This window comes from Geotrypetes seraphini, chromosome 4 (assembly GCF_902459505.1).
Source record: "Geotrypetes seraphini chromosome 4, aGeoSer1.1, whole genome shotgun sequence".
NCBI classification, from domain to species: domain Eukaryota; kingdom Metazoa; phylum Chordata; class Amphibia; order Gymnophiona; family Dermophiidae; genus Geotrypetes; species Geotrypetes seraphini.
This window is the reverse complement of record NC_047087.1, coordinates 53,830,743-53,857,670: the sequence shown is the minus strand read 5'-3', so window position 1 is coordinate 53,857,670 and position 26,928 is coordinate 53,830,743. Positions and strand designations below refer to the sequence as shown.

The 26,928-nt window shown below is 41.6% G+C and overlaps 1 protein-coding gene across 4 annotated transcripts in view; it reads right to left on the bottom strand.

Moving 5' to 3' along the window:
- ADCY7 (adenylate cyclase 7) overlaps positions 1-26,928 on the bottom strand; it is a 228,426-nt gene that overhangs the window by 3,445 nt on the left and 198,053 nt on the right. For all 4 annotated transcript variants that reach the window (XM_033942505.1, XM_033942507.1, XM_033942508.1 and 1 more), the window contains 9 exons: positions 26,682-26,754; positions 25,740-25,837; positions 18,904-18,988; positions 13,692-13,829; positions 11,281-11,352; positions 7,480-7,637; positions 4,648-4,735; positions 2,630-2,788; positions 2,296-2,448 (listed from right to left, as the gene is read on the bottom strand). In XM_033942505.1, the coding sequence (XP_033798396.1) occupies positions 2,296-2,448; positions 2,630-2,788; positions 4,648-4,735; positions 7,480-7,637; positions 11,281-11,352; positions 13,692-13,829; positions 18,904-18,988; positions 25,740-25,837; positions 26,682-26,754 (1,024 nt within the window). The remainder of the gene's footprint in view (positions 1-2,295; positions 2,449-2,629; positions 2,789-4,647; positions 4,736-7,479; positions 7,638-11,280; positions 11,353-13,691; positions 13,830-18,903; positions 18,989-25,739; positions 25,838-26,681; positions 26,755-26,928) is intronic.

The window sequence follows — 26,928 nt, the reverse complement described above, 5'->3', positions numbered from 1 at the left end:
TGGTTGGAAAGAAAAAGGCACATGCATAGTTCATTAGCATCATTTAGCCAACTTTTAAGCATGTAGCTCTGATCTTTTGATAACAAATACAATAGTTGTCATAAGCTAAGCTGCATACTACATGAAAGGCATGCCCATCTTTTCTGCAAGTACTATATTGTGATTTTTTTAACCATTAAAGGTAAAATGAAGAAAGTTATGTTTTACTGTAATTTCCTTTTGAAAATCTTGAAATCAGAATTTCCATCTAAGCAAGCATTTTTTTTAAGGAAAAAAGGAAACCTTAGATACAACATCATCATAAATAATAACAACAACTTTATTCTTTTATACCGCCATAACCAAAAGTTCTAGGCGGTTTACACTAAAAAGAGCTGGACAATGAGCAGAACTGACTACTGCAATTCCTTCCTTAAACAGATTCAGTCAATTACTGAAAAAAAGTTGCGCACTAAGACCCGGATTCTCTAAATGCCAGGTTTTTTTTAGGCGCTGGTAGTAAAACGCCATTTAAATGACATTTTTAACTGCGTTTCAAGGTGCCTACCAGCACCTAGAAAAAATCTGTGCCAGAATCGCACCTCCATAGGCACTTTAGGCCGCTGTGGGGATGGCTAATGTCGGGAAGTGGCATTAGGCAACCTAAAGAGCTTACTGAGGCATGATTCACATCAAAGGTAACCGCCGAAAATCTAGGCCCAGAAAACCCTGAACTACATTTCTGGCACCTACCTTTGCCAGAGGCGCGATTCTGTTAACAGTCGCCATCGTGCGATTGACATGGTGACTGACAGCCACTGACAATGGTTGCTGTTAGAGAAACCAGCCCTAAGGGCCCCTTTTACAAAGCCGTGGTAGCAATGCTGCAGTGGTAAATGCACCGAAGCCCAGAGAAATTGATTAGGCTTCAGTACATTTACTGCAGCAGCATCAGTACCGAGGCTTTACAAAAGGGGCCCTTAGTGCTCACCTTTTTGTCAGTAATTGCTCAGGTGAGGTACATTCAGGTACACTGGGTATTTCCCTGTCCCTTGGAGGGGGAGGGGGGCCTTAATCTATACCAAAAAAACCAAAAAGAAATAAATAGACTTGAGCCAGAAGTCCAACTGTGTAAGCAGCAGCTGCCAGGCCAAAAATAAACACACAAATTGATTAAAAAATATTAAAAAAAATTATGAACTGCAGTATTTATTACCCTCTAAATTCATCTTCTATTTTTTTATTCAACTAATCTTATATTTCCAGTACTGTCTCATTACTACTTTTCATTTGTTCATTTTCTTTAAACCAATTCCCAAAGTCAATTTAAAGCAATTTATTCAGTAATCATAGTGGGAATGTATTAGGAGAGCATTCACAAAAAAACGGCAACAAAAAAACCAGCACCAACAAGAAACTATAACAAACTACGTTGCAAAAGGTAAACCTGTCCCTCACCTAAAAAAAAAAAGAAACACAACAGAGCTAATAGTGGTGGTTTCCTAGCTAGCTACACTATTTCTGCCATGTTAGATTCAGTTTGTGATTTGAACCTGCACTGGTCTCCTGTGCAGCAGAGATTACAGTTTAAAGGCTCCTTTTTCTAAGGTGCGCTAGCATTTTTAGCGCACGCACAAGTTTAGTGCGCTCTAGCCAAAAAAATGACCGCTTGCTTAAAAGGAGGCGGTAGCGGTTAGCACGCGCGGTATTTCAGCATGCGCTAAGCGCATGCTAAAACCACTAGCGCGCCTTTGTAAAAGGAGCCCTAAGATTCTTTCCATCATAGAGCAAATCTTATATCACGTTTCTCCAATGGCACTAAAGGAGACTTTTGAAATCTATCAACCCAGAAAATGTTTTGAGATCTGAAAATAGTATGAAGTTGAGTTTGGAGGGTAAGATGTTAGTCTCTCATGTTAAGATTGCGGCAACAATGCTGTCTGTAGCAGGTGCCTGGTATTCTGCGATTCTGTGATGGGAGACTGAACTTTAAGAAAATGTTGAGAACGCTATTATCTGTCAAAGCCTTCATGCGCTAATGCTATCTTCTGTTAATGCTTTCCTGTCCTGTAAATGTTTTTATGGGATTTTGTCTTTCCATCTTGTAGGATGAATTTAAAAGAAGGTTTTAATAATGATATTGTTAGTTAATGTTTTATTGTGTTTGTCTTTGTTTAAACGTGTTTCACATTTTTAATTTGCATGCATGTAATTTTGTAAACCGCATAGTTTTTAATGCGGTATATAAATTTTTAAATAAATAGCAGCCCAATACTGTATTTTTTACCACTGCTGCTTTTGAAGACTGAATAGTACCTCATCAAAATCTGCAATGATTTCATTTAAGAGCCGCAGGCATTCCAGCCCATCTTTGTTGACATCACACTCTGTGTAGAAGACCTTAAAATCTGGCACGGATGCAAACACGACACAAACACAGTCATAGGACTGATGGTACCAATCCTGCATCTGTTGGAGAAAAAAATATTATTTCCAATTGCTTCTTTTGGTGATAAGCTTTAAGACCTAATTCATTATTATTTCTAACATGCAAGAAGAAACCAAATTGAATATGTAGAAGCTTGAAACTCAAAAATGATAGCACCGTCGCTTATCCTTCATACACATCATGTGAAAGGAAGTTAAATACCTCGTTCAACTTATTGTCTCCAATGAAGTATGCAGCAACATGAGCTGGAAGGACATTTTGTAACAAAAGCCTGTTCAGGTCTTCCATGGTCTCAATCTCTTCATCTTCTTTCTTGAACTTTTTCTTCCAGAGGAAATCTAGCCTACAATAGAAGTCAATCTGCAAAAAGCAAAGGTCGTAAAGTTTTAATTTATAAAGCCGTTGGCCGAATCCTTTTGATAAGAGAACACATAAGTTTATCTATGGCTCAAACCATAGCACTCTGTTGAAGGGAATATCCCTCCTTTGGAACCCAAAGTCTAGAGACTTCCTGGAGGACTAGGGAATGAGGCAAGAAAACCGATTCCTACTGTGAGACTTTATTAATCAAAGTGGTGCTGAAGGTTAGTCCTGTAGGATCTTCCAGCTCAGCCCTTAGGCTAGCAAGATTTTCCAAATCTACCCAAATATACTATCTAGTAGGGATAAATCAATCATGGAGGTTGATTATAAAAACAAAAAAGATGGTGGGAGCAAGGAACATATTCACATTACAGAATTTGTAGTTAAATTTCTCTCTAGTAAACTCTATTCTGCATGAACAAAATCCAGTCACAGACTCTGTACTGCCCCTTTGGCAGCAGATTTGGATGCGACAAGTTTTATTTCAGGCAAACCTAAATCAAACATACTTAACCAAAGCTAGTTTTGGTCAATTGTATTAATCAGATCAAGGTAAAATGTAGAATACACTTGCCTATCAATTTAAATGTAGATGATTTGTGGGATGGTGAAATAAGCTCTTCCTGTAGATTGTTTACAATATTCATTTATTTTAAACTAGTAAGGTTAAAGAAAAAGTGGCTGATTCTATCAATAGTGCCTAGAAAAATGGCACCGGCCATGAGTCAATCATGCTTGGGCATCATTTAGAGAATCGTGCCTTCGGGAAAGGTAGGCACAGATATGTAGGCCAGGGTTTTCAAGGCCTACTTTTCCAGCTCCTACCTTTGACATGAATCGTGCCTACTGAGATGCTTTACAGGCGCCTGACGCCACTTCTAACGTTAGCCATGCCTACAGAGGCGTTAGACGTTGTAAAGTGCCTCTGTAGGCACAATTCCAATGCTTTTTTTAGGCACCAGTAGACGCCTTGAAATTTAACTTAAAAGCACTTTTAAACAGCGTTTTGGACTTAACTTAGGTGCCTAATTTAAGGCGCCATTTATAGAATATGAGTCAAAATGTCTATTCTCCTTTCCTCACAACAATAATTTTTTCCATTACCAGACTAAGAAGATTAGCACCCATATTAATGTCATAGGACTTGATATTTAGCCTGCAGCACTCAGTGTTTTGCTGACCACAGTCAGCATTATGCCTGGAAATTCAATGTGGGCACCATGGCCTGGCTTTGGCATTGAATTTCTGGGTTTGCAGAGACATCTAAGTGAGATATTCAGCACTCAACCAGCTAGGGGTACTAGACAAAGATATGACTTTTATATGTGGATCTATTTATGTGGTTACCTTGGCTTGTTAAGTGCCGATACCACCCCCAGAATGCCCACAAAATAGTCCGTTTTTACATAGGCACTAACCAGTTAAGTGCCACTGAAAATTTATTGACCCGTCCCTCTGTCTCCTCTAATGTATTCCGCTCACTGAACGTCTTATCAAATATTGTAGTTCTTTCCCTACTATCCTCTCTATCCTGTCTTGTCGTATCTATCTTACTCTCCACTTGGCTTTGTAAGCCGCTCAAATAATTGTGTTTGATGGGCTGGATAGTAAATCCCTAATAATCTTGGAAAATGACCTATTATGCCCAAACAAGCAATTTAACCAACCGAAAATCTTTTCCGGGTAGCTAAATCACAATGACTTCTAGTTTACACAAAGCAGAAGTCTCTCACAATCTTCTCCTTTGTTCAGAGACAGAAGGTATTCTCCTGAAGTTACACCAAACGTCACTGACGGAGGACATGCATTACATTTGCCAAACCTAGACATTTTCATATATCCATAAGCCTACTTACCTCTCTCGACAAGATGATCAAGGTTATGAAAAACAGAGAAAGATAGAAAGAGGCCATGATCACAGGGTTTTTCATTATTCCTCGAGTACTGAAACATAAAAAATGTACAATTAAGTTTTCAAAAACTTTAAAGGCCAGAAGACAACAAAATAATAAATTCCAAATTGACAAAGTTTGGGGTCTATTCTCCTGGCCTTTCAAGTCATCATTTCCATGTAAACTAGAAAGGGAACACTAAGGCAACCTGAGTTATTCCTGCTTTAACCATGGGTTACCCTTACACGAGGATATACCATGAAAGAATTCCATATGCTAAACAATGATAATCTTAAAAATTCCACAAAATTTAGGGCTAGTGAAAAATATAGAAACACTAACAAGAAATTTCATTTCTATAGATTATGACTAAGATGACATCCCCGACTGTTATGTTACATGTTTATGTATATTTTTACACTAAAATCAATAAAAATATTGAACTTAAAAGAAATGAAACCCATAAAATATCGCACGTGTTTCAAAGGAACTTCAAATGAAATATACTACTTTCATAAAGAAAGGAAGGAAAGACTCAGACACAGATGCACAAAGCTCAGACACCAAGGTAAAAAATACAGTGATGAGAATGTTTTTGTGGGTTTTTTTTTTTTTTTTTTTTACTGGCAATGTTCAGCACAATAATATGCAAATTATATGTATGCTATCCATGCAAAGAATTGCTAGTAAAAAGGGGAGGAATTCTGCTTGGCGCTTGCTCAGAACTGCAAGCGCCAGGCACAGCTCCTCCCTCCTATCAGGCTGCTCTCCCTGCCCCAATCAATTCAGCCTCAGGATTCCCCAAAGCCACTGGTGGCTTCGGGGCTTCCCTCGCCGCTCAGCTGTTCAGGGCTTCCCCTGCTGGCTCAGCCACTATCAGCAGAGTCAACAAGGGAATCCCCAAACAGCTGATCAGCAGGGTAAGCCCTGAAGCCACCAGCAGTCTTGGGGAGTCCTGAGGCTCAATTGATCAGGGCAAGGAAAGCAGCTTCTTGTTTTGTTTAAATCAGCACAGCTGTTGTACATGCTCTAGGCCAGAGGTCTCAAAGTCCCTCCTTGAGGGCCGCAATCCAGTCAGGTTTTCAGGATTTCCCCAATGAATATGCATGAGATCTATGTGCATGCACTGCTTTCATTGCATATTCATTGGGGAATTCCTGAAAACCCGACTGGATTGCGGCCCTCAAGGAGGAGCTTTGAGATCCCTGCTCTAGGCCCTTTATGCACAGTTAGTGCATGAAAACAGGCTGCCATATAAACACAGAGTGCATTTTGTTTTTTCTGCTTTTATGAATTAAACTATGTGGTAACTTTTTAATATATATATATTTTTGTGAGGGGATGTAGCAAGGGTAGAAATAGACATGTTTGTGTTAACCAGCTAGTGCTCTACAATTAGAATACGCTGACTGGTTAACACAGCTAACTCAGGAGAACTTAGCACCTGCATCAGTGTTTGTGGGTCTTGCCTGTCAAAGGTAATATTAGCAAATGACCTGCAAAATCCACAAAGGAAAATTCACTTTAAAAAACCCAGGAAGCATTAAATTTGCAGGTAGCCTGTGGAAAAATTCAGCATGAAAATTACTTGCAAATTGTAGCACATTTTAGTAAAAGGGCTCCTTAATGTGTGCTAATCCCTGCATTAAACACACAGTATGGAAGGCGGTAAAACATACATTACATATGGAGTGGGTGTAGGTAGCTACTCATGTACATCCATGTCCTCCTAGTGTACATTTAGCCCCAAATTATATGGCCCCTTATGTTTTGAACGCAAATTCGTGTACACAGCCAGTCTACACATGCAACTTAATTGGTCAACAAGCCTACTCAGTGCCAATAATTGACAGTAATTGGCACTAATTAAAGTTACGTGGACAGCTTAGTGGGCATATTCTGTAAAGTGCTGCATGCCAGTTCTAGTGCACGAATCTGAAAAAGGGGCACGGCTGGGGGAGGAGCATGGGCAGATCGCAGGCAGTCCTAAAATTTATGTGCACTGTTAGAGAATGTGCCCAATGCGCATACAAGTTAAGTGAAAGTTCAGGCCTGGTTTTCCTTAGCCTAAATGGATGTGCCTAGAAGTTATGTCAAAATATCAAGGAAAACGTACTGTTAGTTTACCAGAAGAAACCAATCGCACGCAGTCAACAGACAGAAAATCAAAATGATCATAAATATCTGAAAAATGGGCCTCGATCACAGGTGACCAGAACTCGTTTTTCAGATATTTATGATCATTTTGATATTCCGTTTGTTGATTGAGTGCGATTGGTTTCTTCTGGTAAACTAACAGTACGTTTTCCTTGATTTTTTTATATTTTTATGACTGTACCTCATTTCTTTTTTGAGTTATATCCTAGAAGTTATGTGACACACTGGCACTTAGCATGATTCTATGTGGTGCATGTACTTTTATAGAACTGCAAGCTAGCAAACCAACTCCCCTGTTTACAAAACCACATAAGAGGTTTTTAGTGCCAGCCAGTGCGCTGAATGCTCTGCACTGCTCCAATGCTCATAGGAACTGTGTGACGGTCAGAGCAGCGCAGAGCATTCAGCACACCGGCCAGCGCTAAGAACCTCTTGCGCAGTTTTGCAAAGAGGATTGGGGGGAGGGTAAATGAGCCAAATGCATGTCCCCAGTGTCGATAGCAGCTGGTGTCCTGGCTCCCACTGAAAAATAAATACAATATACACTGATAAAACAAAAACAAAAAAAATGCTGAAATAGGTGTTTCATTTTCAACAAATGCAATTACCAATGAAAGAATAAGTCCAGGAGAATCTTACCTAACGTTTGGATTGCTCTCTACCAAATAAAGATGGGAGTGGAAGATGATGTTATATACAATAAAAGCAATCAAAAAAAAGAGAAGCTTGATTTCATTGCTCATTCGAAGAAACATGGCACACGCTATAAATCCCAGAATACAGCAATACAGATAATACTGTGAAAAGAACATATACTGAGTTACTAACTTCTATATCAACACCAACAAGTATTAGAGCATCATAAGAACATAATAGTTGCCATACCAAAGGTCCATCAAACCCAGTATCCTGTTTCCAACTGTGGTTAATCCAGGTCACAAGTACCTGGTAAGATCCCAGAAGAGTAAAACAGATTTTATGATGTTTATCCTAGAAATAAGCAGTGGATTTTCCCAAGTCCATCTTAATGGCTTATGGACTTTCCTTTTAGGGTTTGCTTGTTGTTGTTTTTTTAAAACCCTGCTAAGCTAAATGCTCTCACCAGTGGCTTTCACCCGTGCCTATGAAGTGACATCAGACAGCACCGAAGCCGATGCAAGCAGCAAGTTCTTGGCTGCATTCAATGCATCATTGCAGCATTGTGACCCCACATTTATTATCTAATCCAGACTTTTTTATTTAGGACCTGAGTAAGACTATCTTGTCGAAACATGGACTGTGTTGGGTCCAAATGTTTCCCAGAGGTTCAGGCCTTAGATATTTGTATATGGATTATTTATTTGATTAAGTAAAGCCTCTATCTTGGACATCGACTCTCCACGATTTCTTTGTTTCTTCGATACTACTCTCTGTGGAGGGGTCAGGGTCAATTCTCTTTGTTACATTTATTAAAACACCACAGCAAATCTCAAATACTGCTTTGAATAAAAGTGAACTTACACTTATCCGACATTGGATTTATATAAATGCTGGTAGGGTTGTCCAGAAAAAACTAAAGTTGGAGAAACTTTACTAACTGAAGTTTTTCCCATGAATTTGTTATTTGCTTGATCACAAAATATTTTTTGTACAATTTTTTAGGCCCATCCTGGGGTCGCTCAAAGCCAGTGAATATAAGCACCACCAAAATCCATTTTTTCCCCTTAAAATCAGCTGATAATTTTGCACTAAACAGGTGATAATGGTATCATTATGCTATGGAGGCAGATTAAACACGTAAATCTGATATGAAACGTATGTGAAAGATTTTCTGGGTTACAATGTCATACAGAAATTCACTTGGCTAATTGGGCTTGTCTGGGCAAGTATGAAATCAGCAGCTGATCTGCTGCCTGAGAAATGCTTGTGAGTGCCCCCACCTTTACTCAAACATCAGTTAGTTCTATTTCTAGGGGAGTGTGTGGTGCAGTGGTTAGAGCCATAGACTCAGCACCCTGAGGTTGTAGGTTCAAATCCCACACTGCTTGCTCCTTGTGACCCTGGGCAAGTCACTTCATCCCCCATTGCCCCAGGTACATTAGATAGTGTGTGAGCCTGCCAGGACAGATAGGGAAAAATGCTTGAGTACCTGAATGTAAACCACTTAAGACTATAAGTGGTATATAAATGCTTAAAATAAATTAAATAAAATAAATAGGCATGTTCTGAGCTTGCATGGGCAAGAATGACTTGCACCTATATAAACCCAATATCGGATAAGTGTAAGTTCACTTTTATTCAAAGCAGCGTGAGATTTGCTGTAGTCTTTTTATCAATGTCCAAACCGAAAAAGGAAACTTCAGTTTGTGCAAAAGAACCAAAATCTCAAACTTGCAGCAAACAAACTCGTACAGAATATGACAAACTTCTTCATAAGACCTCCTACACCCAAAGTACTACTTAAACATTTTTTTCGTGCCCTTACTGGGGTGGTGTATCCATCATTGGTCTTTAAGGCATATACATAATTGATAATAATTCTTAATAGCAGGCCGATAGATAAACAACTGTGTGTGATAGACTAGAAAAGAAGAGCACTTAACTTCTCCAGAGCTTTTTATTAACGTATCATTGCCGAGTGTGAAAACATAAAAGTTATAGCTATAATGCCAAGAAATTTGCTCCATTTAGTAAAAACAACAAGTTTAAAAAAAGGAGCTACAGCAAATTTTGTCAGTGACTTTGAGTGACCCCAGGATGGGCTTTTAAAAATTAATTTTCTGATCAAGCACAATCAAATTCATGGGGAAAACTTCTATTTCACACAGTTTTTCCAACTTTAGGGTTTTCTGGACAACCCTACTGGACTCTGCTTATTTACAAAGGCCTGAACACACACACACAAACACGTATATATAAATGACCAGAATAAACAGCTTTTATACACTTAAATGCCATCTAAATCTAGGCAGCACTTATGAGTAGCGTAGCGAAAGCGAGAGATACCCGTGGGGGGGGGTGGCACCCCTCCCCTCATCTCCATCCTGCCCCCAACTCCTTCCTCGATCCCGCTTGCCGCGTGCCCCCCCCTTCCCTTCCCCCAAACCTCTAGTGACGTCGTCGCTTGCGGCGGTTATCAACGTGCTCCTTGCGACTCCATCGGCTCTCCCTCCGACATCACTTCCTAGGGAAGCGACGTCAGCGGGAGAGCCGACGGACTCGAAGAGCACTTTGTTGACCGCCACAAACAGCATCATCAACTAGAGGTACGGGGAAGGGGGGTGTGTGCGTGACGGGGGAGGAATGGGACAGGACGGAGAGGAAGAAAGATGCCGGCATCCCCACAAACATACTGCCCAGGGCGGATCGCCCCCTTATGCCCCCCCCTCCCCTTACTACGCCACTGTTTGAGTCATGGATACAGTTACTGTTGTAAAGCGCTGCATATGTCCAGTAGTGCTATAAAAAAGCATCATTGCACACTGTGCCTCACTCCTTTGGAGAGGTGATACTTCATACCCTGAAAATAAGACACAGTCTTATATTATTTTGGGTCCCCAAAAATGTACTAGGTCTTATTTTTGAGGAAACTGCCCAATCACAAACCCACAGCATCTTTCTATCCCCCCTGCCACGCAGCCAAAACCCCACCAACCCTTCCACCTCTCCCTCCCCACACCGACCGCGAGACTGACGTATCATTACCTACTTCCAAAAGGCAGCGTCACAGCAGCTATCTAAACGGGCTGCTTCGAGCCTTCTCACATCGTCCCAACGTGAGAAGGCCTGAAGCAGCCCGTTTAGATTGCTGCCACAACGCTGCCTTTTGGAAGTAGGTTATGATATGGCAGTCTCACAGCTGGCGTGGGGAGGGAGAGATGGAAGGGTCTGCTGCAGCATTTAGGAAGATCCTGGTTCCAGCAGTGGACTTTTATTTTGCTTTCCCCTACCTTAAAAATAAGCGCTTCAATTAGAGCTTATTTTGGGGGTAGGTCTTATTTTCGGGGAAACACGGTATTATCTCCCTACTACTAATCACTTATATAGCGCTGTACATTTTGACATTTATAAACAATCCCTGGTCAGAAGAGCTTACAATCTAACTTGGACAGACAGACATGACATATAGGGTTGGGGATGCAGAACCCAAAGTGAAAGGAGTTGAAAGCACTCTCAAAGAGGTGGGCATTAACTGGGTCTTGAACATTGCCATCTCACAGCAAAATAAAGCATAAAATGGATGAAAACTCAATTCAAATATGCTGGTACCACAAACACACATTTCTTTTTTTGTGTACTATAAGGGAAATAAAAAAAAATAAAATAAAAAGGACAGAGCAAATAAAATTAGTAGTAGAAGAGAAGCAAAGGAAGTTAAGATATTTTTATGATTCTATTGATTTAGGAAGTCCCTAGGGAGCGGATGCTCAGTCTGCTGAACAAGGCTGGTTCGCTACTCACAGGAATGCACTGACACTCAACATCCTGTTCAATAACGGATCCATTGCACTTGTCAAGATTCTGGTTGAGTGGCTAAAACAACGAAAAGAAAACAAACAGGGCTGATCAGTAGACAAAATACAAAGGGCTCCTTTGTCTAAGCTGCGCTAGCGATTTTAGCGCGCGTGCTAGACGCCAACACCTCCATTGAGCTGGCGTTATTCCGCATAGCGCGGAGGGCAGCGCGCGCTAAAACCACTAGCGCAATTTAGTAAAAGGAGCCCAGAGTAAACTCACCATGCATTGTTAGAACAATCAAGATGGCCAACAAGGGGTTTGGTATTTTGATTTCCGAAAAATATACAATAGGATTCACTCTTTCTGGTAATTTTGCTTACAGACACACTCAATGCTTCATTCAAATTAAACTACTAGCAAACCCAAAGGTCTAACAGACCAATCCTTTTTCAAAAAAAATATACAAAACCCAGTATGCACCAATATATCCCCAGGGAGAGAAATATGAGCTATTTTATCCAGTCTTTTTAAAATATAATAGTATTTTATTTCAAGCAGCAGAGCTTTTTGCTCCTAGGGGGTATTGCTCTTTTCAGCTATTAACATCACGCTGAGGATACCCCATTCAAACAAAAATACTATATATGAAAGGAGATGTATCAGTCGGGGAGGGCGTTGTGGTCAGAAGGTATTATGAGATTGATCTCTATGAAGGAAAATGTTGTCCGATATTACATTACATTAGGGATTTCTATTCCGCCATTACCTTGCAGTTCAAGGCGGATTACAAAAGAATTATCCAAGATGTATTACAACAAGAACTTACAAAAAAAAAAAAAAAATTGGTCAGAAATGGGTAAGGTTAATTGTTTGGGGTAGTTGGCTTTAGTGAGAGGTGGAGTTTGAGACTTGCGGTATTATTTCTTTTTTCAGAGTTTTCTTGAAGAGTATGGTCTTTATTTCTTTTCTAAAAGTCTTGTAGTCGAGGGATGCCGTCAGTAGATTGGCGATTTGGTTGTCTAGTTTGACTGCTTGAGTGGCCAGGAGGCCATCATATAGTTTTTTCCGTTTGACCTCCTTAATTGGGGGGTATGAGAAAGGGGTGTGAGTTTTCCTATGTCTGGTTGCGGTGTTGTGGATGAGGAGGTTATTCAGGTAGTTTGGACTGTCTCCATATAAAGTCTTAAATAATAGACAGTAGAATTTAAATTGTTAAATTTAGAATAGCAATGATGTCTGTGGCAGGAGTGAAATTGTGGAATCATCTTCCCGGCATCCTGAGGACCTGTTCTGACCAATTAAAGTTTAGAAAAATGTTAAAGACCAAACTATGTGTTGAGGCCTTTTTTTAATTTCATGCTGCAAGTTGATCAGGATATCTTAAATGTGATTAAGATGATTTTATGTAGCATAGTTTGCTAATATATTAGAACATAAGAACATAAGAATAGCCTTACTGGGTCAGACCAATGTTCCATCAAGCCCAGTAGCTCGTTCTCATGGTGGCCAAAATACCTGGCCAAAACCCAAGGAGTAGTAATATTCTATGCTACTGGTACAGGGCAAGCAGTGGCTTCCCCCATGTCTTTCTCAATAACAGACTATGGACTTTTCCTCCAGGAACTTGCCTCCACAGTTTTCAAGGGATACTGCTAGTATGTGATTGTACTGTAACTGAAGATGTTTTTTTAATGTATTTTGTCTGGAACTATTGTGAATGTTTTACTCAGAACCGCTTAGGGATAGGCGGTCTATAAATTTTACAAATAAATAGTAGTAGTAATCGTAGTAGAAAACGTAGTAGTAGTCGATCTGTTTTAATTATATTCATTGCATGCAAAGTTGTGTTTATGGGAATATTTCTGGGGAAGGGTGTCCATAGCTTTCATCAATTCTTAAAGGGATCCGTGATTTATAAAAGGTTAAGAATAACTGCCTTAAATAATTGATATCAGTCCTAATATGAACAGATAGATTATTCCAAATTGTAATGGCAGCATAAGCAAAAGTGAAGCTGAACTGTCGTTTATATCATAGTCCTCTAATCTGTGGAAAATGTGGTAATAAAGTACCACATCATCTGGTGGAAGAATAATGCAAATGAGAAAAAAAGCAAAATCAGATTATCTGAAGATTTAGTCTGTAATATAAGATGAACTATGCAAGCTGATATAAACTTAATTCTGTGAAAAAATGTCCATTGTTGAGCCATTTTCACAACAAAATTCCAGAGGTTATTTCCCGTTTCTAAAAAGCTCTATGATGGATTGGTTTTTGGACATAATGAGCAAAGCATCTCAATTCAGGCTTGGCCGACATCAAAAGTGCCCCTCCACGTCAATGTGCACCACACAAGAATTATAACAGAGTAAATGCGATCTAGATAGATATCCCAGGGCACGTCAATTACTCACCAAATTAACAACAGCTATTACCAGCAAAGCACCTATGGTAATGATGGCTAAAGGTAGCCTTAGAAGTGGCATGGTTTCGACTTTCTCTGTAAGAGCAAACAGGTGAGGCAAAAATGCGGACCGCTCAGAACAGCATCTCTGCCAAAAGATGGAAGAGGAAATATCAGCCATCACACAACCTTCTGGTAAGGTTATTCACAAGCAAACACGATGTTTTGAATAAGTCAGAAAAACAGTCCATGGGGTCCTTTTACTAAGGCGTGCTAGCTGTTTTAGCGTGCACTAATATTAGCCTGTGTTAACCACTAACACGTCCATTATATTCTATGGATGTGTTAGCGTTTAGTGCGCGCTAATATTTCGCGTGCACTAAAACTGCTAGAACACCTTATAGTAAAAGAACCCCCATTATTTGTTACAAAAGTATGCTCATTTTTCAGATTATGTTAGACTACGTTTATTAGTCTATGTTCTGGCAGAAAAAGGAGGATTATGAGAGCGCAGGATGAGTTTCTGTGAGCTCATTAGTGAAATTTGTTGCATTAGTGAAATTTGCATTAGTGAAATTTGTTTACTGTAGCCAACATAAGAGTCAATAAACAGCAGGTGAGACATTGGCACTTTAATATGTATATTCAGCACCACTTGCTATTCAGCAGACTTATCTGAACAGCAGCTGAATATTGCCAGCTCTATTATTACCCTGTTTGCCCTCACTCCACCCCAAGCCTGGTCCCGTTTTATACGGATCATATTGAACTATTCAGTCATATTTTTAGCTCAATACTATTCATATAAGATTCAGAAATATACAGATGGCAAAGCAATATTGTTCACTAGCAGCCAGAGCATGTATCGCTTCTTTTAAATATCAGCCCAACAGTTTATGTTTTTCAGGATGCTGATATATTTATTTCAGCAGAGGTTTATTAAATACAAGGCATATATCTTCCACGGTTATAAATTCTATGTACAGAAGGATTGAAGAAAGCTGTACTAAATATAATATAACCACATCTTTGTGAAACACCCCTAAGTAGTATTCAAAAACTAGCCTATCCCACCTGATTCAAAGTCAACACCAGCCTGGCAAGGTATTAGAAGGACAATTACAAAAGTAAGCACTACTGGCCATATTCTATAAATGGCACCCTATTTAGGCACCACTAGGAATCCTAATCACAGCCACTTAGTGATACCTAAGTTTGGGATACTCGCTGAACTTAAATTTAAAAAAATAAAAAATTAAGCAATTTAAGAGTCTGGCACTGAACTCTTAGGACACCTATCAATGCCTAAGTAGAGATGCCATCCAATGCCTAGAAATGCTTAACACCACCTATGTTTAAAAGTAGGCATGGTTATGGATGGAGAATAGGCATGATTGACTTAAGCATTGTCAGATGTCCAACATAGACATCACCAAATTAGACAAGTGAAAAGCTAAGTCCGCTTTGGTGCAGCTAGGTGTGATTCTATATACGGCACTGTTGATTATATCAACGACCACACCCTGCAGCGCCTACAATGTAGGCGTCATTCGATGCTGTTTATAGAATCTGACCCTAGATGTACACCTGGATTTGAAAACAAACCACTGATATAAGAAGTCTAAAGATTCCAGTTTTAAGCCTATTTTATAAAGGCTCAATAAAATATAATAGACTATTTAGTGATCTCCTTCAAGGATACGCTAGTCATAAAAGAAAGCACAATCGGATCATCAGAAGGTGTGCTGTACTGGACCAATTTTACCAGTAAGCTTATCGCCAGAGTTCCTCATCGATTAATAGATTTGTAATTTTTGTACCGTTTACAAATCTTGCTTTATCTTATAAGAACCTAAGAATAGCCTTACTGGGTCAGACCAAAGGTCCATCAAGCCCAGAAGCCCGTTCTCACGGTGGCCAATCCAGGTCACTAGTACCTGGAAAAACCCAAAGTGTAGCAACATTCCATGCGACCGATCCAGGGCAAGCAGTGGCTTCCCCATGTCTTTCCAAATAAGAAACTATGGACTGTTCCTCCAGGAAGTTGTCCGAACCCTTCTTAAAACCAGCTACGCTATCCGCTCTTACCACAACCTCCGGCAACGCGTTCCAGAGCTTAACTATTCTCTGAGTGAAAAAATATTTCTTCCTATTGATTTTAAAAGTATTTTCCTGTAACTTAATTGAGTCTCCCCTAGTCTTTGTAATTTTTGACGGAGTGAAAAATCGATCCACTTGTACCCGTTCTACTCCACTCAGGATTTTGTAGACATCAATCGCATCTCCCCTCAGCCGTCTCTGTTCCAAACTGAAAAGCCCTAACCTTTTTAGTCTTTCCTCAAACGAGAGGAGTTCCATCCCTTTTATCATCTTGGTCGCTCTTCTTTGAACCTTTCCTAGTGCTGCTATATATTTCTTGACATAAGGAGACCAGAATTGAATGCAATACTCCAGGTGAGGTCGCACCTGGCATTATAACATTCTTAGTCTTGCCCAAAAAATACAAAGAAAATTTATCGAGCAGCATGCCGAGTCAGATTACAGGAATAACCAGAATAGAGGGAATTCTATAAATGGTGCTCAAAAATCAGAACTAAGCAGTATTCTATCAAGGATGCTCCAAGATAAGCGCTCTTCATAGGATAGTGCTTAAATCTTTATTCTCATGCCTAAATATGAACACCAATATTTACGCCAGCTGAAACCTGGTGTGCTTTAGGAGGTAAGGGGTGGCCATCTTTCTATAAACAATGCCCATAGGCGGGACGCCATGGCAGCCAAATTATGTGGTATATCTGCTGTGTCTATACTAAGCAAGCTCAATTCCTATGGAACATATGTTAGATTGTACATCACAGTAGCCATACTTCTCTGTCACGTCTGTCATGTCTTTGCTAACCCAAGTCAATGTATTAGATTGGACTATCAGATAGATTCCTCACACTGCACACCCCAACTATAAAATCATGACACCATGCTCTGCTGAACCTTAACCCTTTCTACCGTTATTGTAACCCTATGAGTGTAATAAGAACATAAGAACAGCCTTACTGGGTCAGACCAATGGTCCATCAAGCCCAGTAGCCCATTCTCATGGTGGCCAATCCAGGTCACCAGTACCTGGCCAAAACCCAAGGAGTAGCAATATTCCATGCTACTGAGCTCTTTGGAAAGGATAGGATATTAAACCAAATAAATAAATATCAGCATTCAAATTTATGGCATTTATGGCAACATGTTCTATAAAATTGTATGCAAGTCTTCAGAATGCCTCTGACCTCCCATGCTCCTGCCCTGGCCACATCTTTTCAGTTGTGTGCCATGGTATTTAAGCACACAACTGAAAAGATGTGGCCACGTACAAATTTAAATTAATGCCAATTAAGTGCAATTATTATGCTTGATAGCCCGTTAACCCCCCTTTTTTTTCCCTGCGAACCTCCCCCCCTTTTACAAAATCGCAGTAGCAGTGTGGCAAACATTACAATGCTCATTAAAGCCCTATGGGCGTTGGCGTGATTACCACAGCAGCAGCTACTACCGCAGCTTTGTAAAAGGAACCCTAATTAAGTTGGGCATACATCTTGGATCTGTGCTGAAATTTTGGGGGTATATGTTCTAAACATCATGCACGCTTGAGCAAATCCGACAGACAAGAACCACGATCAACCAACAGTAAAGGAGCGGCCCTTAGACAGCAGTTGTTTTGGCACGGATCCCTCCCCTGCCACCGGGAGTCCTGGGCCTGCTGTGCGCCTTCCTTCTGGGGCTGGAGACGGTTTGCTGGAGACTAAGGGATTTGGCATCTGTGGATCTGCTGTGGCCAACCTGCCTTGTCTTCAGCGTTTGATCTTGGCATTGGCCGAGTTGGCCCTGCTGTCCGTTGGGTTTGCGGCTGTCCCTGCTCCGGTGGACTTCAATATCAGCTATGACCTGCCTCCTCCTTCGGCGGTCTTGCTTGGATGGCTTTTGGTCTTTGAGGTTTTGATTTACTTTAGTGTTATTATTTTTATATTTTTTATTATTTGAATTGTTATATCTTTACTATTAATTGTTTTCTCAGGTACTTTAGCTAGATTGTGAGCCTTCGGGACAGTTAGGGAATTTTCCAAGTACCTAATTTTATTTTATTGTAACCCGTTCTGGGCTTCTGGGGAGAACAGGCTATAAAAATGAACAAATAAATAAATAAACCATAAATAAGCTATCATCACCTCTTTCACGGTCTCCATTCTTTATGTTGTTCACCTGATCTGCAGAGTAGAGAATGACATGGGGAAAAAAATTTTTCCCCGTCCCCGCGGGAACTCATTTTCCCACCCTGGCAAGTTCTTTTCCTGTCCCTGCCCCATTCCTGCAAGTTTTGTCCTCATTTGCACAAGTCTCAAACACTTTAAAATAATAAGTGTTCGAGGCTTGTGTGGTTAAGGCAGAGCTTACAGGAAAGGGGCAGGGGCAGGGACAGTGACAAAACTTACGGGGATGGGAAGGGGAAATTAAGTTCCTGCGGGGACGGCGAAAAATTTGTCCTCGTGTCATTCTCTACTGCAGAGTTCTGTTCTATCTGTCTCTAAATTTAAAAGGAAAGTTTTCTTGTATTGGTTTTAAGCTGGTGTAGGGATTGGCCCCTACCTACCTTTTATCTCATTTCATGCTATACAGCCCTGCGAGGATAACCAGGGATTGTAATTTATTTGCCTACCCAAATATCACAGGTTGTAAATACAGGTCTTATTTGGATATGATGATTGCATTTCAAGCAAGTCAACAACAGTCTTGGTTGGGTAATTATATTAGTGGAGCCATGCTGTCTCATGGCGCATTTGAAAAAGAAATTAAAACTGTACTATTTGATAAATTCATCTCTTAACTGAAGTTTTTTTAACAACAAAAATATTATATTGTCTTTCTCTAGGTAACATGTTGTATTTTTTATTATTAACACTCTGTATGTCGCCGATTGTCCAGTTTCTCTTTTGTGTAAACCACCTAGAAATCGTCCGATTGTGGCAGTGTAGAAAAATAAAGTTATGTTATGTTATAAATACTTTTTACTCCTAGCAGGTTTCAGAGCATCTGCATTATTACACTTTGAAAACTGGTGATAAATGCAGCCACAGACTGTCCCAGTGCAAACAGTTTGAAAATCTTCATCTAAAAAAGTCATGCCAAGGGGTGGACTAAAGAAACATAAAGATGTCCTGCCTCCTGTCCTTACTTACCGCACATTTATCAGCAAAGCATATGAGCAAAGTCAACAGGATTATGGACGCTACAATCCCAAATGAAATTCCTACATCTCTAGTCCTAAAAAAAAAAAAAAGGGGAGAAAATACCATACTTTAACATGATCCTGTATAACGGTTCAGTTAAATCTGGTTGATCAGATTATTGCTCCACAGAACCACCTATCCAACCAGAAACAGCAACCATTTTTTTCTATCCCCCCACCCCTCCAAAAAAAATATAATTGTGCCACTGTTTAAGACATCCATTTGGCATTTTCATAAAAACAAGAACATTTTCATTAATCTCTCCGAGTGATTGTAGAATGCAGCTCTGGTAGCTCACCTGTCCTGAAGACAACCTGAACAAAATATAGGTATGATGGCAATTAAGGCATTAGGCTGAGAAATGGGAATGCCTGAGTTCAAAACCTGCTTCTCCTCACCAAAAACTCCTTGTGACCTCATATAGGACCCTCCACCTTCCGCTACAAGTATAACATGGTGCTTTCTGCAGCTAAAAATAGTTTGCCATGATGAACACTCAAGCGGCCCGCAAAAGTTTTGGATCAGCAAATGCTACCCATGTGCTAAAAAAAAAAAATCTAATGATTTTTTAGCACGGGAGTGAGTCTGGGGGCAGAGAGTAGGCGTGTTCTGCACTAGTCGATCAGTGACAAAATAGGTAGCATTGGGGACTCATGCACAAATGGGGAAATTCATTTGTGGTCATTAATAGAAAAATAGGAAATGCTGCCATTTTACCTATGTAGGAAAAATGGCCTTAGCATATCCTCACAGGGACAGGATAAGACCACTTTTCAGTCGTTTGGTAAAAGGGCCTCTAAGATTGCATACCCTCGGGGGCAGGGGAATCTCTGTTGTACCTAGAAGTAACTCACCTTTGCTCAAATTAGGTTTGAATTTTAGATTCCCAAGACATTGGAGGAAAGGAAAATCGAGATATGCATGAACTTCCATATAGCCAGCTTCCTCTGGAGGCAGCGATGAGACTAGTCTGCTAAATGGCATTTATTTATTGCCAAAATAAGACAGGACTGCATAAAGTTAATTCATTTATTTGGGGGGGGGGTAATATCTGCTCATTTAAATCAGCTTCACAGGAATTATTTTATTATTATTATTACAATGAAGTCAGGTGACATAATAGACTATTGCAAAAGTAACTCAGGTCACTAAAATTCCTCTGTAGATTAATCTATTTACCTGCCTTGTCTGTGGCAATCAGTGGTTTTTAAGCCAGCAACAGGCAATATTCAATGTTGGGCAATGGCCGAGCACTAGAATTGAACATCAAGGTTAGTGCAGTCACTTGGTGGTAACACTGGAAACCCCAGCTAAAATTCAGGCCAGTGCCTAATTAGCTCAGTGGACAAAGTTAGGATAGCCTGCCTAATTAGCAAACTGAACATTACACGTAGCTCAATGAAAGCCTGGCACTAACTGGATAATGCTATGGTAGCAAGAGCCAATACTGAGCAGCATTACCTGGTTAAGTGCTGCTGAACATCAGCAGCTCAGTGGGGCAGTAGTGTTGAATACTGATCCCTAAGGCCCGGATTCTGTATAGGACGCCGGTCTCAGAAGCCACCTAAGTGATTTTTGAGAATCGCACAAGCGATCTATGGGGTTCCGGGAGGAGGGACCGGGCATCCCTTCCACCATGATCGTTCGGGGGGGGGGGGGGGGAGTTGATGGGCAGGAGGGACTGGCCATCCCTAATGCCATGATCGTTCGGGGAGGGGGTGAAAGGCGGCCGCTAAACTTATCACAGCAGGGAGATCCCTTGCCACAATAAGCTCAGCGGTTGCGTCTACTTATAATGTAGGTCCGCCTAAGGCTACTTCCAGACCAGCCCACGCCTAGCCTTAGGCGGGCTTGCGCACACTTCCCTAGACTCCCGGAGGCGGCTTCAATGTAAGCGGCCTGCCTCAGGAGGTTTGTTTTTTTTTAGGAAACGTGCTTCCCGATTGGCTGGTTAGGCAGCAGCTGGCCGCCTACAATCAGGACGCCATTTATAGAATCCGGATCTAAATGTCCGATGATACCATGTGTTTCAGTGCAGCACAGGTACTACTGCCTCTCACAGCTGTGAAAGCTATCACGAAGGGAGATGAATGCAGATAAGAGGGCACAGAAGAGCATTAGGTAATGCTAAAGAAGATGACTAGGAAACTCCCTGGAAGGGAGAGAAAACTGCCTTTTTACATCATTTCTATAAAGCACTCAAGAGGAAGAATAGGGGGCTTCTGAGAGACTGGGTCCTGAGTACCATCCTAGTCCCTGGACAGAGGAAAAAAAGATTCAAAGGACAATATTCTGCCACCGCCGACAGCATATTTTTTTTTAAATGCTGCCTGTAGCGGTCAAAATATAGCCAGATATTCAGTCTCACTATCCGGATAGCTGCTGGCACTGAATCCAACTTAAGGCAGTCAGGTCCCGATTCTATAAATGCCGCCTGCTAGGCACCATTGAGCGCAATTTGTCAATCATCCGCTAGACGCCATTTATAGAACTGCACCACCTAAGCGATCTTGGGTGCACTCCCATTTAGGCCAGGGCTTTCTTGGCCTAAAATGAAGGCGCCTAAGTCAACCCATGCCCAAGCTCTACCCAGAATCTGCCCCAACCATACCTGCTTGCTGGTAGGCAACTTGGAGCAGACGCCTACTTTAAAGTGGTAGCTGCTTACCAAGTTAGGCGCCTTCCAGCTAATTAATTTTATTTTTTTTTTACTGTTTTTTTTAATGGTGCTTTCAATTAATGACACTGATTAAGTCCATTAAAAAAAAATTAAATTAGGCACCTAGATCAACTAGGCATGCCTTTCTAGGCACCTAAGGTCAGGCACTGTTTATACAATTTGGGCCTTGGCGCTGAATTCATTTGAATAGTGGTAATATTCAGTCTGCTATCTAAGTAGCTTATCTTGATAAGTCAAGACAGCCTTCCATCTGTCTTAATTTATCTGAGCAAATTGTCTGGATAGCAGGTGGAATACTGTCACAAATCTGGATAAGTTCTGACTGTCCTAGTTCCGTCCGCATTCCATATTGGTAGTATCCGCATAGTGCAGAGGCATCTGTAAGAATACTCAAAGCCATTATCCCCCTAATTCTATAGCCTTGCATGCACAATTTCACACTTGGGGCTAGATTCACTAAGCAAACTGATCATGTACCGATCGGATTGCGACCCAATTTTACTCGGGCTCGATTCACTTACCTCTGTGCTGATCCGATTCTGATCCAAGCATGCAAATGAGGGGAACGGCATGCAAAGTAGGCAGGGACGCCATTCACTAAAGAAATCTTGGAAACAGACTGGGCTGGCCGATCAACACAAGAAGCGACTGCTGGGGACCAGTCGCAAACGTCTTTTCCGACTGTCCTCGTCCTGAAATCCCAGCCCTGCAGCCCATCTCTGCTCTCTGCCCCTTCCAAACGAGCCCCGCTCTCTGCAGCCCCCGACTCTCCTGCTCTCTGCCGCCCTTCCCCGCAGTGCAAGCCTGTGGTTTTAAAGCGGGGCTGCACTGCAGGGAAAGGCAGCAAAGGGCAGGAGAGTCAATAATTGCCAAGTGTCCGCCTCCCACCGCCACGAGTCCTCCTGGCAACATCCTGCTGAAAACGTGTTAGCTGTGGCTCTTCACAGCAGGGACTCACCAGGGCAATGAACTTGTGTCGGCGAAAGGGAAGAGGCTGCTGCTGCCGGGGATCGCCCTTCCTTGGGAGAACAGGAGAGTCGAGGCCAGTACAAACCCCCCCCCCCCCAGCAAAAACAGACACCATACGCATGCGCAGACCATCTACAGGGAAAGCAAATGGTCTGCGCATGTGTCAGGATCGCACACTAGTGATCTGTACAGTCGGGGGAGGGGGGGTACGTTCCTCCGATCACCCTTATTTTAATTTTTTTGTTTCGTGAATTGGTCGGGCCTGCACGGATCGGACATAGAGAGTTAAGTTAGTGAATCTAGCCCTTAGTGCACAAAGCTGCACACAAAAGTTACGGAATAGTGTCAGTTGTACACATGACTGGATATAATAATTAACTGCTAATTGGCACTCACCACCATTAGCTATAATTGGTGTTAATTGGCTCTAATTATCAGTTATGCATGTAATTGCCTTTAGCTAAGATTCTCAAAATCTTTATTGCACACTGGCAAGGTGAGGGGGGATGAGCCTAGGAGGGGCATAGATAGGTCAGACACACACCTAATACTTTCATACATGTATTATAGTATTAAGGGCTAGATTCACAAAGCAAACCGATCATGTACCGATTGGTTTGCGACCCCTTTGTGACCAGATTTCCCTCGGGCCCCATTCACTAACCTCATCTGCGATCCGATTCAAATCCGTGCATGCAAATGAGGAGAAACGCATGCAAAGTAGGCAGGGACGCGATTCACAACACTTTTTTCATGACCCGACTGGGCTGGCCGATCATCTAAAGTATAGACTGCTGGGGACGAGTCGAAAAAAATCTTTCCAACTCTCTAGCCCTGCTCTCTGCACACCCTGCTCTCTGCTGCCCCGAATCTCTCCTGCCTGTCACCCTGATGCTCTTCTCCTGCCTGCTCTGCCCCGATGAAAAGAGCAGCAAAAAAGTTAAAAAAATAAACCAGCCTCGACTCTCCCACTACCCCGGATCGCCTGTCTGCCCCGAACAACTGCCTGCCTGCCCTGACTCCCACCCTTCCCCGCAGTGCAAGCCCGTGGTTTTACCCCGTGGGCTTTAAGTGGGTTAAAACCACGGGCTAACGTTAAAGAGAAAAAAATATATATATATCTATGCATGGCCCGGAGGTCTAGCGCATGCGCTGACCATCTGCAGATGGTCTGTGCATGCACGGGGATCGCACAACAGTGATCCGTGCCCGCAGATGGGGGCGTTCTTCCAATCTCCCCCATCTGCATATTTTGTTGTGCATTATTCATTGGACCTGCCCGGATCAATCAGGCAGGTTGGTGAATCCGGGCCCAAGTTGGCACTTTCAGAGGCATCACGTAGCGAGAACACGGCTTCTACATTTAATAAATTATTTGTTCCTGAACTAAAGCTAGTCAATCATATATTACAACAATTATGGTCAGATGATACAGGTGACTCACTCTCCGATTCTCACTGGATAACATTTCAGTCTAAAGCCAACAGCATCTGCTCCCACACTGCAAGCCTTGTTCTTTATAATGCACAAAATCATTTGAAAACCACAAAGTAAACAGGGGTCTTTTCTATTCTCGTATGCTGTAATCAATCCTCTGGTGCACTAGAACATACGGTATTTTGGTGTAATCTATTTCATGCAAATACTGGAATGCGGTTTGGGAAAGAACAGCTATCCTCTTGAATTTACAGTTCTCTCTTTCACAAAAGCTTGATATTATTTGCATTTCTTATATACCGCTTCTATTCAACGGTTTACATTCAAGTACTCTAAGCATTTCAGATCCAACTACAGCCTAGATTTCCGGCACCTATCTTTGCTGGGAGATCTCAACAAATTGGTAGGAAGAAAGTTGGTAGGGTCACAATTGGTAGGATCCTACCAACTGTTGTACCCAATTATCCTACATCTACCAATTGCCTCAGTTTTGGGGAGTCCTACTGGCTTAGCTGATTGGGGATTCCCCTGCTGCGATCAACTGATGGCAAGGCATGGACTATTTAAATTTTTACATTTCTGACAGGGTAGGACAATTGGTAGGAGGCACGATTCTCTAACTGGCACTGTCGCATGACTGACACACAATCGGCAATGCTTTTAAGGTGGCAGCCAACATCAGCGCCATAATGCCTCTGAATACCCTGACCGGTAGCACGTATCTCAATAGCAGGCACTGTTATCTGGATAAGTACTTTTGAATGTTGACACATTAGTCTTTTGTCTTAATTATTTACTACAGCCACCTCTTTTTAGGAAGAAGAAATTGATGTTCATCACCATCTTTGGATAATTATTAAACAAAGAATCTGAGTGGCTGAAGAACAGTACAGTTCTCCAGATATTCAATATTTTGCCACTGAGGGAAAAAATTATGAAGTTCAAATGATTTCATATTACAACAGAATCTCAGTTATCCAGCACCCATGGGGATTGGTGGATATTTTTCTGGTTAATTGATAGTGTGTTAGAAACCTTGTCTAACCATTCTCAATTCCCCAGCCCAAAATTTCCAGTATGGCAGCGGTCCTGAGCTGCAAAGCCCTCCTCACTGCCTCCCTCCAGCCCCTAAGTGGCAGAAGAAGGCAAGGTCCCGAGTCATGAGTCCCTCCTTCCCTCCCTTCCTCACCTGAGCAGAGCTTGTCAGCAGGAGGCAGCTTCAAAACAGGCTTCTTGCAGCCAACCCTGGCAGGGGCTTTCCTCTGATGCATCGGAAGTGACACGTCAGAGGAAAAGCCCTGCAAGGGCTGACCATGAGCCGTTTTGTGCCTCCTGCTGACCACTGCACTTTAGGTAAGAGGGAGGGAGTTCGTGGCTCAGGACCACCGCCTGCTTATGCCACTTTGGGGCTTGAGGGAGGAGAGCTTTGCAGCTCAGGACCGCTACCTTTGGGGCAGGAGGGAAGGAGGTTTGTAGGTGCTTCAGGGCTTGAGGGAGTATTTGTGGCTCAGAAAGCTACCGCTGATGCTTTGGGGGACTTTTTTTTTTTTTTCTTCCACTGCTGATTTTTTTGCCTTTGCCGGTTGCCTTTGCCTGAGACCCGGTTAACTAAGACTCTACTGTTATCAAGAATAATCTAAAATGTGTGTATGAAAGGACATATCTAGTTTGAGAAGATAAAAAGAAAAGAAACACTTACCTTGGCGCTACTAATATCTGTATCAAAAATATACAAAGAAATATAAAAGCAGCACAGGCAAAATAATTCCTGAGTTTTGGTATGGCTATCATACGATACTGCAAAAAAAAAAAAAAATTGAAAATATGGACTCTCAGTGAATTCTTAACATACCAATTACTGCAACATCCAATATAATTTAACTTTTGCTGCACTATTGTAAAAATAAATACTTCTACATCTGTATACATGAAAATATGGTCAACTAAAAAATGAAATTAGAACACTAAGGGCTCCTTTTATGAAGCAGCGCTAGTGGTTTTAATGCCTGCTCAAAAGGAAGCGGTAGCAGCTAGCGCGTGCAGCAATTTAGCGCACCATTCTGCGCATTAAGGCCCTGGCGCGGCTTTGTAAAAGGAACCCTAAGCATCAAAACTGAAGAAAATATAGCTTTACTTTCACACCCCACATACCCTTTATAGAATAGCACATAGAGCCAAATCTAGGGTTACCAGATTTTCCGTTTGGAAAGTCCGGACCCGTTAGGCCCACCCAGTTCCACCCATCCCTGCCCCATCATGCCCCAGTCCTGCCCCAGCTGCCAGCTCTGGTCGGGCAGGAAGGCATGCGATGTGATGATGTCACACGTGTGCGTGTGACATCACTGCGTCGCCCTCCTGTCAGATGGCGATTTTGAGGGAGGCTTTTCAAAACCTAGACAAAGCCGTCCGGGGAAATCCAGACATCTGGTAACCCTAATCAAATCTCTTTTGGGGTGTCATTTATAGAATTCCCTCATACCATGCAAAATGCTCACTTCTTTTTCGCAAGCCTTGTCTAATGTTAAGACTTTTGGAAAAAGGACATTTAAATCCATGCATTCAAACTCTAAACAACCTATACAAAGTTAGCCTCTTGATCTATCATCTTGTCATGTGATCTCCCACAACGCATTCTACCTACCTCTCTCTCAAATCCTGGTCCAGTAAAGAAAAGAGAGAATGCATAGAAGTCATCTGACTTAACGAAGCAAGGTCTGTGTAAAAAGAACGTTCAAATTTATCAGACAACACTGATGGTAATGGTGTTCCATAAAAGATAAAAATCACTTCAGTTCATAGGAAAAAAAAAAATCTCAAAGTGATGTGTGTATATAAAGAGCTATTTATCCACAAAAATCAAGCCATCTAAAATGTGTCTTACTCAAGTG